The sequence below is a fragment of the Ornithorhynchus anatinus genome, chromosome X1 (genome assembly GCF_004115215.2).
Source record: "Ornithorhynchus anatinus isolate Pmale09 chromosome X1, mOrnAna1.pri.v4, whole genome shotgun sequence".
NCBI lineage: Eukaryota > Metazoa > Chordata > Mammalia > Monotremata > Ornithorhynchidae > Ornithorhynchus > Ornithorhynchus anatinus.
In genome coordinates, this window is record NC_041749.1 from 16,022,162 (window position 1) to 16,039,770 (window position 17,609).

Below are 17,609 nucleotides of genomic sequence, written 5' to 3' on the forward strand. Positions count from 1 at the left end.
AAAAAATGGAGGTCAGTCCACCGAGCACTAAACTGAAGTGCCTTCCGACGAGAGTCGTGAGAGATGTAATACGAAAACTGCAGCGTCTCCATGCCCAACTGGGAAAACAACCTACTGATCCACACAGTGAGGAAGGCCCAGCCACTTTGGTGAAGAACAAACCCCACGTCTTACCGACGTGCCGGTAGGTGAGGCGCTCATGGATTTGAAGGTGCTGGTCGTTGACCTCTTTGACCGTGAGGAGTTCAGCTTCGTGAGCTTCGTAGGAGGAGGAGCTGAGGATGATTCTTCCTTGAGGTTTCCAGTCCACGGCATCTTCGACTACAATCCTGTAGCAACGCAGAGAGGCGAGGTCACCCTTATTAGTGCATTTCAGATATTCTGAGCAACTTTAGGGAGGGAAAAACAGACAAGCAGGCTGAGAATTTGAGAGCTGAAAGGAAAAGAAATCACCTTACTAATCTGCTCTCTTCTCTCACTATAACCTAGCTCAAGCTAATGTACTCACCGTGCCTGATTCTGGTCTCTCTTGCACCTGACCCCTTGCCCGCGCTCTTCTTACTGCCTGGGGCTCCCTGCCCCTGACTCTCTTCCCCTTCCAATCCAACACACCACAACTCTCCTCTCTTCAAAGCCAGGAGGTTCCCATCCCATAGAGAAGCAGTGTGGCTCGGTGGAAAGAGCCCGGGCTTGGGAGTCAGAGGTCAGGGGTTCGAATGCCGGCTCTGCCACTTGTCAGCCGTGTGACCATGGGCAAGTCACTTAACTTCTCTGTGCCTCAGTTACCTCATCTGTAAAAAGGGGATTAACTGTGAGCCTCACGTGGGACAACCTGATTACCTTGTATCAACCCCAGAGCTTAGAACAGTGCTTTGCACATAGTAAGCACTTAACAAATACCAACATTATTATTACCTCCGCCAGGAGGCTTTCCCCGACTAAATGTTCTTCTCCCCAGTTATAGCTTCCCACTGGTGGGCACTTGCTAAAGATGTTAATCATGTAGGATATTCCTGGGGACTAGAGAAGCAGCATGGCATAGCGGTTAGAACACGGGCCTGGAAATCAGAAGGTCATGGGTTCTAATGCCGGCTCCATCACATGCTTGCTGTGTGACCTTGGGCAAGTCGCTTCACTTCTCTGTGTCTCAGGTACTTCATCTGTAAAAGGGGGGTTGAGACTGTGTGCCCCGGGTGGGACAGGGACTGCGTCCAACCCGATTTGCTTGTGTCCACCCCAGCCCTTAGGACAGTGGTTGGCACACAGTGAGCACTTAAATTCCATTATTATTATTGGGGGGAAACTTGAAGTACTGATCCAGCAATCATTCTGCCTAACCTCTAGTCTAAGGTCTGCCCCTGCCTTGCTATTGACTTTGCACAAGAGACCTCTCTCTGGGTCTCAGTTTTCCTGTCTGTGAAATGGGGATAGCATCGGCTGCCTCTTTTCTCTAAAAAAGTATTTTGTTGATTACTGGATTACAGATTTGGATCTGTACCCATTAAGCACTTGATATTCACACCACCCCCAGCACGTAAGCACTTACATAGAATTTAATTATTTTATATTGATGTCTGTCTCCCACTTCTGACTCTAAGCTCACTGTGGGCAGGGAATGTGTCTACCAACTCTCTTCTATTGTGTTGTCCCAAGTGTCTAACACTCTGCACAAAGTGCTCAATAAATACCAATGATTAATTGATTGATTAATAGCGCATTTTCCTTGCCTCCAGAGTGAATAGGTCAGCATAGGTCAACAAATATGTATATGGAGGGGGAAGAAGGGGGGGGGGCATTCCTGTCTCTTTCCTCTTGCGATCACATGTCTGTTTCCACTGAAGCTCCACCCATTAATTCTATCTACAAAAAAAATTTATTAGAGTGTTAAAACTTTTACAAATAATTCATTAGTCACAGTTTTATATAAGTGCAGTCCATGTTAGAATGAATGCAGCCCACCCAAAGGAATGAATTTCAATCAAATCAGTCACTGGAATTCATTGAGCGCTTTCACATGTAAGCTTTAAGGTGAAGGAAAAGCTGTCTTAGAGGAATCGGTCGTGTACAAAAGCAAAAGGATCCTGATCTCTCACCTCTCATTTCCAGGGGCAATATCAGTTCCAAGGTGTGTCCAGGATTTTCTTGGGTAGCCACTGTGAAGCTCTACCTTCCCATAAACTCCTGAGTAGAGAAGAAGATAGGAAAAAGCATTAAGACTAAGAAACAAGAAAAAGCAAGAAAGAATCAACTAGCAGTTATAGGGCAAAACTGAGAACACAAGGACAATTATGCAGGTGTTTTGAAGTTCCTCTATTATCTGAGAGGGAAAATGAGAGTGACCCAGGCATTATTACATCTGGCCTGGTATGTGCTCAGTTGTCAATAGAATTCTCTAATTCAATTTTAAAGAGGGCAGTAAAGACCCCCAAAACTCCATAGTTAAATTTGTGCAAAATACAAAAAAAATAAACCTTTAAAAATGTCAAAGCATCCCAAGTTTGAGGAACTGACCCCGAGATTAAAACTGTGAGCCCCATGTGGGACAACCTGATCACCTCAGAACAGCGCTTAGAACAGTGCTTTGCACATAGTAAGCGCTTAACAAATGCCATGATTATTATTATTAGTGAGGTTTTCTGATCTGAGAACCCCCTGGGCCATTTAGTGAAGTGGTACAGGTCAGCCGAAATCCTGACACAGCTGGCTGGCATGGGTGGCAAAGACCTGACTAGCTATTTAGCGGCGGTTGTTTCGGCAGTTCAGGTTTCACTGGACATTATCAGTACCTTCAGGACGGCTCTCCTTTCGGGGTTAAAGCAAATGTCCAAGTGCTAATTTTAATCCTATGTAACGGTTTAAGTGAAATGTTTAAATACCTACCAATCGTTCCGGGGTTAGTACTAACTCCAGCCAAGCGGTCACAGGAGACTCCCTCCGAGGCCCGCAGAAGGATCGAAATTCCTTGTCCGGTTTCTAAGGGGCTGAGAAAAGTGCCTGTGAAAAAGAGAGCCATTCTTGTTACAACCAACAGAGCCTGGGACTGACTCTCGTGAAGGTTGATGGGGATGCAAAGTAGTCTACAGGAATGGAAGAGCCACAGTTGAGAAACTGATCCATTCTGCATAGACTTGAATCCCCAAAAGGAAAAAAATGGGAAACACTTTAAGACCAAGAAACTTTTACAATCAACACAGTAAATGCGAAAGGAACTGACATGCTTAAGAACAGCAGACCTGATGGAAATTCATTCAGTTGTATTTCCTGAGCACTTACTGTGTGCAGAGCACTGTATTAAGCGCTTGGGACGTACAATTCATCAACAAATAGGGACAATCTCTGCCCACAACGGGTTCACAGTCTAGAAGGGGAGAGAGGGACATCAAAACAAGTAAACAGACATCAGTAGCATCATTATAAATAAATAGAATTATAGATATATACACATCATATAAATAGAATTATAATTATAATATGTACATATATGCACAAAGGCTGTGGGGCAGTAAGGGGGTAGAGCAAAGGGAGCGAGTCGGGGCGATGGGGAGGGAAGGGGAAGCATAGGAAGAGAGGGGCTTAGTCTGGGAAGGTCTCCTGGAGGAGGTTAGCTTTATGAGAAGCATGACTACCGTGACGGAAAGGCCAGGATGAATTTACAACTGGAACAGACAGGGACAAAAGATTCTCCTCAAAAATAAGCTTCCTGCTTCTGAATTAGGTACCACCATTTCAGGCAACTAAATTACATTAAGAGGTTCTAGACTGTAAGCTCCTAGTGGGCAGGAAATGGGTCTACTAATTCTGTAATACTGCACTCTCCCAAGAGCTTAGTTCCAGTGTTCTCTGCACACAGTAAGCGCTCAATAAATATGGCTGATGGATGGATTCTAGAGAATGGCAAATTCCCAGTATTGTGGCCAAGACTGGAATTGGCAATCGATAGTTATATTTTATATGTGGAACTCAAACAGCCAAGATATACCTTGAGTTTCCTTCTCTTTTTCTCTCACTGTCCCTTTTCCACAAAAAAATCATCTTCCTCAATGAACCCATCTCCTTGCCTGCTAGAGAGTTGTATGTACTTCGAAGTTATTCAGGCACAGTGATCTAATGCTAGAAGACGGAGTGGAGCACTAAAGATTGATCTTGGTGGGAATTCTAGGGAATCCACATTCTTGTCAGATTTTGGACAGGTATCTGTCAGTTCTTTTTTAACAAGGGAAGAGTAACAGTTATCATTTGAAAAGGCCATAACCTCTCAAATCTTCCCAAAGCGAAGCACATCATTCATTCAGTGTTGCTAATCTGGATTTCAAATGCTGTCTTGTGATTTCAATGGCAGGCAAATAGGTGCATACACCACATGGTTGGTTTGTTCAAAGTTGAAGATGATGTCTCCAAGACTTTCTGAAAGTGTCAGATCTACAAATTGGATATGGTTCATTATCTCGAGAATATATCAGTGTCTGGGTTCCTTAGTAAACAGCCAATGTCTTTATCTACTAGTAAAGAGCTGTATCAGTTAAATAATGTGTTTCTATCCATGTCTATCATTTAATCTTAGAATCCCACAGACCTACTTGAATAATATCTCTCCTTCACTTCCTGCCCCATAGGGCAATCTGCTAACTATTGAAAGTGTCCCCATTTTTTAGGTGGGAAGAATGAATCTAAATCCATGTCTCGCCTGCCAGAATTCTATTAAGAAACCACACTCCATCTGAACTCAGGAAGTTCATGCCACTCTAAAGGACTTTCTATACGCTGAAGAATTTTTCCCACCCTTGGTCCTAGAGAAAAAAAAAAAGTGTACCCAAAAGGAAAGTGATAGAAAGCAACTTGGGGCTACCATTGGGGCTAGAGAAGCAGCGTGGCTCAGTGGAAAGAGCACGGGTTTAGGAGTCAGAGATCATGGGTTTAGGAGTCAGAGATCATTTAGGAGTCAGAGATCATGGGTGTAGGAGTCAGAGATCATGGGTTCGAATCTCTGCTCTGCCACTTATCAGCTGTGTGACTTTGGGCAAGTCACTCAACTTCTCTGTGCCTCAGTTACCTCATCTGTAAAATGGGGATTAAGACTGTGAGCCCCACTTGGGACAAGCTGATTACCCTGTATCTACCCCAGTGTTTAGAACAGTGCTCTGCACATAGTAAGCGCTTAACAAATACCAACATTATCATTATTTATTTATTAAGTGAATCCAGTGCTTTATTCTCTCAGATTCTCAGAAATCTCACCGGGAAACTACTAACGTCCATCTTTCAGGAACAGAAACGCAGATCAGATTTCCAAACAGCAGGGACTCGGGAAGTTGAATGACTTACACAAATGGTGGCCATTTTTGAGCCTCACTTTCAAAGGAAAAGTAGGTGAGCAAATCTATGACTTGCAGCTGAGGCCTCACAAAAGATGAAAAGAGTCACAAACGCTACTGGCTGCTTAAGTAACCCAACTGGACTAACCATGTCACCTAAAACAACCAAAGTCAAATTGACTGAAAACAGAAATCCTCGATGGTTCAAGAAGTCAGTCGGCCTTTCTGAAAAACGGTCACTGTCATAAAGACATGGAAGATGCGGCAGAAAAATCTTATTTTTATCCTTTTTTTAGGATTGTTAAGAAAACTTGAATATGCTTTTTTAAAAGGATTTCACTTCAGTTGCTTTGGTTTTTTATGATTTATCACACAAATTTCATGCCCATATTTCTCAAAAAAGTGGCCTTGAAGAGGAGTAACTTTTCAATCATCATTTCACAGATAAGCTGGAGACTCAGAGAAGTTAAATGACTCGCCTAAGGTCACACAGCAAGCCAGGAGAAGATAGAGGATTAGAACTCACAGCCCATGAGTTTCCAGCTCACTAAAGCTAGGCTGCCCTCCTGCATGGATAACAGCATTTATGCTATCAGCAAACCACTAATGCTTTCTCTCAGCCAACATAAAGATGTTGCTAGAGCAGAAAGAGGGGGAATGGGGAGGAGGGGAACGTTAAAGTAGAGGCGGGTGCTGTGGCTCTTATCTTGTGGTGATAAGCCTGTACAGTAAAGTGTATTCCAACTGTGATTTCATTTATTTCACGGAGGGTAGTTTACAGACTTGGAAAAAAATGGCCTAGCACTAAACAGATACCAGGGAGGGAAAAGTGGGACAGTATTTGCCCTAGAGAAATGTATGCAGAGTCCAGCAAAAAGAGTTCAGCGTTCCTCTAAAATTAGAGATTAAATCAATTATGCAACACAAAACTGCAGCAGATGTGGAATTAAAGAAACGAGCCTGTGCAAAATTAGCCAGCCTGCCAAAATCTTTCAGTATAGGAAATGACCGTGGTCTTTCCCCCCACCCTCTTCTCTCCATTCCTTTGCACTTGGATCTGTGATCTGGGGCACATGATTTTCCCCCCACCCTCAATCCCACAGCACCTATGTATAAATCTATGAATTATGTATTATAAATTCTTTATATGCATTCATGTCCGTCTCCCCCCCCTAGACTGGGAGCTTGGTTTTTTGAGTTTTTTTATGATATTTAACAATGAATAATATTTGTATAATTGTGGTATTTGTTAATTGCTTACTATGTGCCAGGCACTGTTCTAAGCGTTGGGGTGAATTCAAGCGAATCGGGCTGGGCACGGTCCCTATACCACATGGGGGCTCACAATCTTAATCCCCATTTTAGATAACTGAGGCACAGAGAAGAGAAGTGACTTGCCCAAGGTACACAGCGGACACACGACAGAGCCGGGATTAGACCCCAGATCCTTCTGACTCCCGGGCCTGTGCTCTATCCACTAGGCCATGCTGTTCCACTTATTTCATCAAATGAGCACTGGGGTAGGTACAAATCAAATGGGTTGGACACAGGTCCTAACCCATATGGGGCTCACAAGTAGAAGTAGAAGGGAGAACGGGACAACTGAGAGCAGGAGAGCAGAGAGAAGTTAAGTGACTTGTCCAAAGTCACCCAGCAAGCATTGGGCAGAGCTGGGATTAGAACTCAGGTCCTCTGACTCCCAGGCCAGTGCTCTTTCCACTGGACCTTGCTGCTTCTCTAAGCTTTTCTAAATTCACTGTGGGCAGCGAATTTATCTGCTTACTCTATTGTACATTCCCAAGCATTTAGTACGGTGCTCTGCACACAATAATTGCTCCAAAAAATACCACTGTAATGATTCCTTCGTCCCACAGGTGCTTCATGGCTGGGGGAGGGGCAGGCGGGGAGGGGGGAATCAGTAAAGGGAGCAAGTCAGAGCGATGCAGAATGGAGTGGAAGAAGAGAAAAGGAAGACTTTATCCCTTCTGCCTGGAACCTTCTCCATCTCCATTCATGACTGATCCTCTCTGCATCTTAGAGGCCTACTAAAATCATATCCCCTCTAAGAAGCCTTTCCTAATTAACATCTCATTTCTCCAACCAATTCACCCTCCCTTCCGCATCACTTATGCACTGTACCCCTTATGCCCACCCCACCCCGCATAGAATCTATGCATGTATACTTAAAGAATGCTGCTTCCCCGATCTGTAACTTATATTAATGCCCAGCTTCCCCCATTAGTCTGTAAAGCTTCTTGAGGGCAAGGATCATGTCTACTGAACTCTACTGTACTCTCCCAAGTGCTTGGCACAGTGCTCAGCACACAGTGCGTACTCAATAAATATCCCGGCTGGATTATTGCGTCAGCCTCCTCTCGGATCTCCCTTCCTCCTGTCTCTCCCCGCTTCACTCTATTCTTCATCCCGCTGCCCGGATCATCTTACTTCAGAAACGCTCTGGGCCTGTCGCTCCCCTCCTCAAAAGCCTCCAGTGGTTGCCTATCAACCTCCGCTCAAAAGAAAAACTCCTCAGTCTTGGCTTCAAAGCTCTCCATCAACTTGTCCCCTCCTACCTCACCTCCCTTCTCTCTTTCTACTGCCCACCCCGTACACTCCGCTGCTCTGTCGCTCACCTCCTCACCGTCCCCCGTTCACGCCTGTCCCGCCGTCGACCCCTGGCCCACGTCCTACCGCTGTCCTGAAATGCCCTCCCTCCTCATGTCCGCCAAACTCTCTTCCCCTCTTCAAAACCCTACTTAGAGCTCACCTCCTCCAAGAGGCCTTCCCAGACTGAGCCCCCCTTTCCCTCTCCTCCCCCTCCTTCTACTCCCCCTTCCCACACCCTCTGCTCCTCCCCCTTCCCCTCCCCTTAGCCCTGTGCTCATTTGTATATATTTTTATTACCCTATTCATTTTGTTAACGAGGTGTACATCCCCTTGAGTCTATTCATCTTGATGATGTTCTCTTCTTTTGGTTTTGTTCTGTTTTGCTTTACTGTCTGACTCCCCCATTTAGACTGAGAGCCTGTCATTGGGCAGGGATTGTCTCTATCTGTTGCTGAATTGTACATTCCAAGTGCTTAGTACAGTGTTCTGCACATAGTAAGCGCTCAATAAATACTATTGAATGAATGAATGAATGAATTCAATTGATTGATGGATAGAGATATTGGCCCGATTTGGGCCCATTTTACTGATAGGACACTGAAGCTCAGACAGGTTTGGTAACTTGCAACAAAAAATGAGAAGCAGTGTGGTCTAGTGGATAGAGCACGGGACTGGGAGTCAGAAGGACCTGGGTTCTAATCCCAGCTCCGCCAATTGTCTGCTGGGAGACCTTGGGCAAGTCACTTCACTTCTCTGTGCCTCAGTTTCTTCATCTGTAAAATGGGATTAAGACTGTGAGCCCCATTTGGGTCAGAGAATGTAGCCATCCTGATTAGCTTGTATCTACCCCGGTGCTCAGTATAGTCTATGGTGCATCGTAAGGGCTTAACAGATACCACAACGATTAAGAAATACCATAAAAAAATTCTTTCATTGCACACATTCATTTTAATCTTTAAAATCCTTTCTAGGATATTTCTAAACACTCATCTTAACCAGTTGAAATGTTGTTTCTAAAAAGCAGTTTTCAGGTGGAGAATTCTGACTCTGCAGCAACTCCTGGTGTCCTAGCTTCGGCCCAGATTCGCGCTCATCTGTTCTGATCTCCAGTTTGTCAGCCCTCTCATTACTTAATCATCTAATGAATCTTGTGTAACTGCTAGTTTTGGAGCTTGTAAACTGAGAATGGATTTTTCTTTTTCTTTAGGGTGAAGAAAAAGACCCCAGTTGAAGAAGCTATTGCATGACAGCGATCACCCTGGCAGCAATGAAAGATACTTCCAAACATCTGGTACTTCATTTCCTGACAATCAAAATCAGGTGCTAATGATGACCTTAGGCTCCTGGCTACAAGACAGGGCTGACAAATATCCATCAATGGGCAGGCAAAACAATAGGTGACAAGTTCCCAACTGAAAAGCCAAAGTCTTCCGTTTAATTACTGAGTAGCTGGGCTAAGAGAAGAATTAAGTACAGCTGAGTCCTCCAAGAATCAGATGTATCTGGCAATAGCTAATACCATCTCTGGCTTGTGGGGTGATAAGTCACTGAATCAACAGTATTTATGATAAGAATGTGTGTAGAAGAGAGCACAGTAAGAAGAAGATTCATTCAATAGTATTTATTGAGCACTTACTATGTGCAGAGCACTGTACTAAGCGCTTGGAATGTACAATTCGGCAACAGATAGAGACAATCCCTGCCCAATGACGGGCTTACAGTCCGGTCTCTGCCCTCAGAAAACTCTCAGTCTAGGTGGGAAAACAGACCATGTCATAGCGGATAAAGCACGGGTCTGGGAGTCAGGTCATAGGTTCTAATCCCAGTCCTGCCACTTGCCTGCTGTGTCACCTTGGGCAAATCCCTTCACTTGTCTGTGCCTCAGTTACCTCATCCATAAAATGGGGATTAAGACAGTGAGCCCTACATGAGACCGGGACTGTATCCAACCCGATTTGCTTGTATCCACCCCCAGCACTTAGTACAGTGCCTGGCACATAGTGAGCACTCAATAAATACCACAGTTACTATTACTGGATGCTAAAATAACTGGGGGGGGGGGAGAAAATGAGTTGAAAGATGGATTTCTAAATGCTGTTATTAGCATTTATGGTCTTATTAGCAAAGTTAACACACTTTCTCATTCTTTTCTCATGCTCCTTGAGAAGCACTGCAATTGAAAATTCAAGTCATTGTCTTGAACAGATGAAGAAATCATCCCTATTCTTTCTCCTGGTTAAACTTTGCAGTCAGTAACATGGAAATTCAACTGGGAGCTAAATCAACACAGAAAATGCAATTGAGAACCATCAGTTGTATTTATTGAGTGCTTACAGCCGACAGAACACCCTACTAAGTACTTGGGAGAATACAATATATAAGATATCCTTGCCCTGAGTTGGCTGAAGCTTAGCTTGGATAAAAATAGGACAGGAAAAATGCTTAATTAGGTGAAGCCAAACTCTGAGGGTTAGAAAACAACTTCCCAACAGGAAGGAGTAGGACTGAAGCAGTCCATTTAGAATGAACTATCCACTCATGCCTCAATTATTGGTATTTATTGAGTGCTTAGCGTGTACCAAACACTGTACTAAGAATTTGAGAGAATACCATACAATAGAATTAGTAGAGCTGGCCCCTGCCTTCAAGGAGCTTATAGTCCTCCACTGGTAAAGGTCTGGAACTAACGGGAGGAAGAAGTTGGAAGATCTGGACAAGTTTAGCATCCCTCTCCCTCTTACACTGTGAGTCGTTCATTCAATTGTATTTATTGAGCACTTACTATGTTTACAGCACCGTACTAAGCGCTTGGGAAAGTACAATACAGCAACAAGGAGAGATGATCTCTCCCCACAACAAGCTCAAGGAACAGGGACTGTATCTCATCTGCTTATAGTGTACGTAGCCAGTGTTAGTAGAGTGTGTAACACACAGTAAGTGCTCAATAAATACCACTATTATTATTATAAACACTCTCAAGCTGCAATCCACTGCAGCAGACTTGGCAGTCGAGTGATTTATACTGAAGAACACAGAACCATATGAGGCCGGGACCTTCTCAAGTCAAGGAATCTATCAGGTGGTTTGATCTAAATATTCCTTCTCTCCCCCTCACACAATAAAGTGTACAATAAAGAGAGTCAGGGGAAGCGTTAAAGATAAAGTGAGGTGTGAATTTTGACTACTGATAACCAACTGGCCAATTGGGGCATTTGTTGTACATCACCTTGATTCTATTTATCTGCTATTGTTTTAATGAGATGTTCATCCCCTTGATTCGATTTATTGCTATTGTTCTTGTCTGTCCGTCTACAGATTAGACTGTAAGCCCGTTAAAGGGCAGGGACTGTTTTTATCTGTTACCGATTTGTACATTCCAAGCACTTAGTACAGTGCTCTGCACATAGTAAGCACTCAATAAATACTATTGAATGAATGAATGGTCTGGAAAATCTCCCTCCCTAAGGAAACAAAGGGTGAAATGTAAACAAGTTTATTTACTGCCAAATGGGCCCTTCATTTCACAGAAATATTAAATCAACAGTGGAGGCAGCATGGTTTAGTGGTAACAGCATGGGACTGGGACTCAGGAAATCCAGATTCTAGACCTTTCATTCATTCATTCAATAGTATTTACTGAGCGCTTACTATGTGCAGAGCACTGTACTAAGCGTTTGGAATGAACAAGTCGGCAACAGATAGAGACAGTCCCTGCCGTTTGACGGGCTTACAGACCTGACTCCACAGCCAGCCTGCTGTGTGACCTTGAGCAAATCACTTCATCTCTCTGTGGCAACTGCCCCATCTATAAAATGGGTATAAAGTACTTCTCTCCCCTTAGACTCTCAGCTCCATGTAAGACAGGAACCAAGTCTGATCTGATATCTGATGTTCATATCCGTAATTTATTGATTTATATTAATGTCTATCTCCCCTTCAGTCTTCAAGTTCATGGGCTGGGAGTATGACTGTTTATTGTTATATTGTACTCTCCCAAGTGCTTGGTTCAGTGCTCTGCACACAGTAAGTGCTCAATAAATGCAACTGAATGACTGATCCGATTATCGTGTCTCTTCCCCGGGATTTAGCGCTGTTTGGCTCATCACGAGCACTTAGTAAGCACCGTTTCTTTTAACATCCCCTTGGTAGAGTGCTTGCTATAAATGCAGTCATAGGAGCATTTGCTGGACTAGTGAAGTCCACGATAGGGCTCTTTAAATTTCACTTCCATATTCACTTTCCAGGCTTGCAAGACTAATACCCAATAAGATCCAATTAGCATTGGCACTTGGGAAGCGGACTTAGAGTTATAAGCTACTCTAGTTTAAGCCGAATGATGTCTTTTGCCCGAAAACCAGGACCACCAAGAAATCCAATTGCAGAATGTTGGGACTCGGATCAGATGGCATCAACTATTCCTTTGGCAATGCTCCTTGCCAATGTCCACATCTATTAAATTTGTTTACTAAACATGCTCATTATCTAGCTCATGTCAGGATTTCTTTAGGGCGTGGTGAATTTGGACAGATGGGTTGAAAAGCCTTCCTTCGGGCATGGCACACACAGGATTGGACAGATGGGTTCCAAGAAGTTACCTTTAGGCCTGGAACACATGGTCAGAAAGAGGATAAAGAACTACTCACTGTTTTCTGTGAATGAGTGAAAAGGCACAAGAGAATGTACTGGCCGGAGAATAGTCTCGGAACCCAGGTTCCAACTTCAGTAGGTCAAAATGGAGGAAAGAGGGGATTTCTGATACATAGCGTTATCTTAGGAATTTTCATCTCCCGTAGCTTGGCTGCCATCTTCCCCCCAGAGAAATACAATGGTGAAGCAATAGAGCATTCAAAGAAATTGGCACATGGGATATAGACTAGTCCTTCCAAAAATAGTATAATTTTCCATCTCCAAGTGTGATTTTGCTCCAATCTCTGAGTCCTTTGTGGAATTGATATCATTTACTCACCAACTTTCAGCTCCCCTCCTAAAATGACAATACAGGCCGCACATAAGACATTGCTTCGGTCTACGGGAAACTGTAGAGTGCCCAGCACATAGAAGCCCTTGAAACACGGGAGATCCACATCGACTAGGATGGTCCTGTCTGAGGAAGGCAGAAAACAGAAGTCACTTCGAGATCGGACGATAACCTAGGAAAAACCTTTCCTAATTTGAGGTAAAACAGAAACACATTCCCTCCCCTGAATATTCATAGTTTTTCTTTTTGCTCCCCTCCTCGCCAGATTCAGAAAAGGCACATTTGCAGATCACATCGAGGTTATTTTTGACTGACTGAAGGCCACTGTTGAAAAGAACCAGGAAAGGTTGCTCATTTTGAAATTGCTTCTCTGCTACACTACGTGGTAAAAGCTATTAAAGTCAAAGGGCTCTGATTTAATCCCAGTCCCTTCTGGATTTTCCAGTTACTCAGTGCTGTTTACTGAGGTCTTACTTTGTGCAGAGCACTTTACTAAGTACTTGAGTGAGTACAATAGATTGAGTAGACAAAATCCCTGCCCTCAAGGAATTTACCATCTTCCTATACCAGTCCCCTGCTTCCCTCCTTTTGTGGGCAGCCTCATACCTTGGCCTCTGCCCCCGGCACATTGGCCTTATACCCCCAGGAAATTTTCATCCTGCTTGAGTCTTTTCTCCTCTTTGATCCACGAGTCTCTTTTTCCATCTTCCCCACCTCCATCCCCCATTGCCTGAACACTTGTCCCTCTTGGGGACAGTGTGGCTTAGTGGAAAGAGCCCAGGCTTGGGAGTCAGAGGTCATGGGTTCTAATCCCAGATCCGCCACTTATGAGAAGCAGCGTGGCTCAGTGGAAAGAGCACGGGCTTTGGAGTCAGAGGTCATGGGTTCGAATCCCGGCTCGGCCACTTGGCAGCTGTGTGACTGTGGGCAAGTCACTTCACTTCTCTGTGCCTCAGTTACCTCATCTGTAAAATGGGGATGAAGACTGTGAGCCCCACGTGGGACAACCTGATTCCCCTGTGTCCACCCCAGCGCTTGGAACAGTGCTCTACACATAGTAAGCGCTTAACAAATACCAACATTATTATTACTTATCAGCCTTGTGAGTCTGGGCAAGTCACTTAACTTCTCTGTGCCTCAGTTACCTCATCTGTAAAATGGGGATTAAGACAGTGAGTCCCACGTGGGACAACCTTGTATCTACCCCAGTGCTGAGAACAGTGCTTGGCACCTAGTAAACGCTTAGCAAATATCATTATCATAATTATTCTTTTGATCTGAGATTTCTATTTTCCTTCGTCCCTCTCTCCTTCCCTCTCTTCACTCTGTATGAACAATCTTGGCTCCTAGACCACCTAATAATAATGACAATAATAATTACCGTACTCGTTAAGCGCTTACTATGCACCAAGCACTGCTCTAAGCGCTGGGGTAGATTCAAGTTAGTCAGGTTGGACACAGCCCCTGCCCACATGATGACTGCACCCTCTGCTGCTGTGGAACCACAGCGTGCTGGGACTGGTCACTGCCCCCATACCTGGCTCAGAGTCAGAAAGGGAATGGGATAAGCAGAAGGGGGATGATGATGGTATTTATTAAGCGCTTACTATGTGTCAAGCACTGTTCTACATCCTGAGGTAGTTACAAATTAATCACTTTGGATACAGTCCCTCTCCTATATGGGCTCACAGTCTTCATCCCTGTTTTACAGATGAGATAACCGAGGCACAGAGAAGTAAAATGATTTGCCCAAGGGTCTGAACGTCCATGGTTTAATCCATGCCCCCTACGGCTCTATTTTCGTCAGCCACAAGAGTTTTGCAAGAGGCCTCCACACAACTCAACATTTCCTAAACGGCTTTTGGGCCAAAATAGGTGCTCCCTGTAGCCCCCTAAAACACTCCTATACTACCCAGCAGTCTCAGCCATGGTGACAATCCATCTTTCCCAGCTCTGCTTCTCCTTTCTCCAGCGAAAACCCTCAAGTAGGATCTGGATCTTTCCTCACTCCTCTGCAAGCCAAGGACAGTCATAGGATGTTGGCAGGCGTGGCTGGGGAGGCCCCGTTGCCACCAGTCAGGGCCCGGGCTGGAATACTTACCTCTAGGGACCAATAACAAACTCCTAAGCATGCACTGCTCTACATGAGGAACACATGAAACACTGAAATATAGATGGACTAATTTTAGTTCCAATACATCTGCGGTCCTTTTTACTTGCATCTCTTGCTTCAAATCTGGGAGCTTTCACTTGGGAATCTGCAGTTCCCTTTATAGCTCATATGTAGCTTTAACTTTGGCTCTTCATTTTCTCTTTCATCTAAGCAGTCGGCCCGTGACTACGGCAGAACTTCTAGATATCGACTTTGTTTACAGTAAGTTACAGGCCAGCAGTCCATGAATAATGAATACTTTTCCAAAAACACCTAAATATTTTATAAACTCTAAAGCAGTTGGTGTATCTGCTACTAGTTGAAACTTAACTGTGATGGAACAGGAATACATGCATTGGATGAGGACTACTCACTGAAATAGGGCATTTTATACGCAATTGGAAAAACTTTTCCGCAATGATTACGTTGTCACAGTGCCTCCTGCCTACTTCCAATCAATCATATTTTTTGAGCGCTCTCTGTGTGCAGAACATTTTTTCTAAGCATTTAAGAGAGTAGGATATAACAGATTTGGTAGGCATCTTCCCTGCCCACGAGGAGAAGCCCAGCACTCGATAAAGTTTGAAAAGCCTTAAGTTAGAAATTGCTTTCTTCTAGATGAGAGAGTACTTCTGGCATTTTTCAACAGTGTGTCACAGTTTTCTCACTGAGCATTCTGGTCACTGCAGTCTGCCAAGAGGCCTAGGACAGGGTGGATGGGGTAGCAACAGTTTCTAGTGGGATTCATATTCATGAAATACATAATGGAAGATCTAAAACTGTGTAAAGTTAAATGCCATTTGGTGAGCAGTACAAATAGCCTATTATTAATCCTATTTGGGGGTGCTTACTGTGTGCAGAGCACAGTAGTAAGTGCTTGGGAGAGTACAATATATCAGGGTTGGTGCCCACAGGATGTTTATAGGCTAATGGAGAAGTTTACAGTCTGTAATAACCATGTTTTTCTTCTCATATCATTTGTAAATATTTTTCATTTGTCTCCTCCATAGCTTGAAAGCTCTAGATAAAGCACCGACCTGAGAGTCAGAAGGACGTGGGTTCTAATCTCAGGGCCACGACTTGTCTGCTGTGTGACCTTGGGTAAGTCACTTCGGTTTTCTGTGCCTCAATTATCTCATCTGAAAAATGGGGACTAAGACTCTGAGTCCCATGTGGGACATGGACTGTGTCCAAAATGATTAACTGGTATCTAACTCGGTGCCTAGTTCAGTGCCTAGAACATAGTAAGCACTTAATGCCATTAAAAAAAAGTCCCTTGATGATAATTATAGTGATTATGGTATTTGCTAAGCACTTACTATGTGTCAAGCACTGTTCTAAGTGCCGAGGTAGGTACAAGATAATCAAATCTGACACAGTCCCTCTCCCACATGAGGTTCAAGGTCTAAGTGAAAGGGAGAAAATGTACTGAATCCTCATTTCACATTTGAGGAAACTGAAGTACAGAGAAATTTTGTGCCTTATAGTCAAATAGTGAGCAAGTGGAAAAGCTGGGATTAAAACCCAGGTCCTCTGACACCCAGGCCCGTGCTCTTTCCGCTAGGCCATGCTGCTTCTGTGTGTCTGGCTTCTGTCGCATCCTCCCAAGTACTTAACGCAGTGCCTTGAACTAAGTAGGAGTTTAATAAACAGAATCATTGATTTGATTGATGGATTGAAATTTCCATAAATCTTCAATTCTGGTTTATGGTGTAAGGTGACTTTATATTTCAGATTTTTCAAGACACAGCATGCTGAGACTCCAGGCATGTGTTTGGGGGATTTTTAGTCCCAAAATAGATGCCTGAATCTCAAAGCCATGTTCAGAATAGAGTAAACGTGCACCTCTATTGTTAAACCATTTTGGGAGGCTGGAGGGTAAAGGGCTGGAGTTGGGATCAGGGGAATGTTTGACCTTTGGAGTTCAAAAACTATGGAAAATCCCTTCTCCTCCTCCCCACTCAGAGGAGATGAAGGGGTGCTTCAGAATCAAACGAATTTATGGATCACCTTCTGTGTGTGGACTGAACACTTGAGAGTGTACAACAGAGTTGACAGACACGTTCTCTGCCCACATGGAGCTTGCAGTCTGATTAATCAGAGGTCATTATTGAGAACTTGCTGAGTGCTGGACAGAATACAGTACAACAGAGATGAGAGACAGAATCCCTACCCACAGAGAGCCTGTGTCTTGAATGGGAGGCACCCATTAAAATAAATTTCAGAGAGGGGAAATGGAGAGATGAGGAAGAGTCAGCTGATGGCTCTGCCTCCTCACTCATTTCTTCATCAGCTGCTCCTATCAGCTCACAGGGGATGGTCAAACTGTGATTCAATAATGCTTATTGAGCACCTGCTGTAGGCAGAGCGCTGAATGTACCAACTGCTTGGGAGACTAATACTAATAATGATTGTGGTACCTGTTAAGCACTTAGTATGTGCCAGGCACTGTTCTAAGTTCTGGGCTGGATGCAAACAAATCGGGTTGGCCACAGTCCCTGTCCCACCTAGGGCTCACAGTCTTAATCCCCATTTTATAAAACTGAGGTTCCAGAGAACT

At 44.1% G+C, this 17,609-nt stretch overlaps 1 protein-coding gene across 7 annotated transcripts in view; it reads right to left on the bottom strand.

Moving 5' to 3' along the window:
• PKHD1 (PKHD1 ciliary IPT domain containing fibrocystin/polyductin) overlaps window positions 1-17,609 on the bottom strand; it is a 344,877-nt gene that overhangs the window by 102,774 nt on the left and 224,494 nt on the right. For all 7 annotated transcript variants that reach the window (XM_029050691.2, XM_029050690.2, XM_029050688.2 and 4 more), the window contains 4 exons: window positions 12,886-13,023; window positions 2,881-2,994; window positions 2,094-2,181; window positions 175-329 (listed from right to left, as the gene is read on the bottom strand). In XM_029050691.2, the coding sequence (XP_028906524.1) occupies window positions 175-329; window positions 2,094-2,181; window positions 2,881-2,994; window positions 12,886-13,023 (495 nt within the window). The remainder of the gene's footprint in view (window positions 1-174; window positions 330-2,093; window positions 2,182-2,880; window positions 2,995-12,885; window positions 13,024-17,609) is intronic.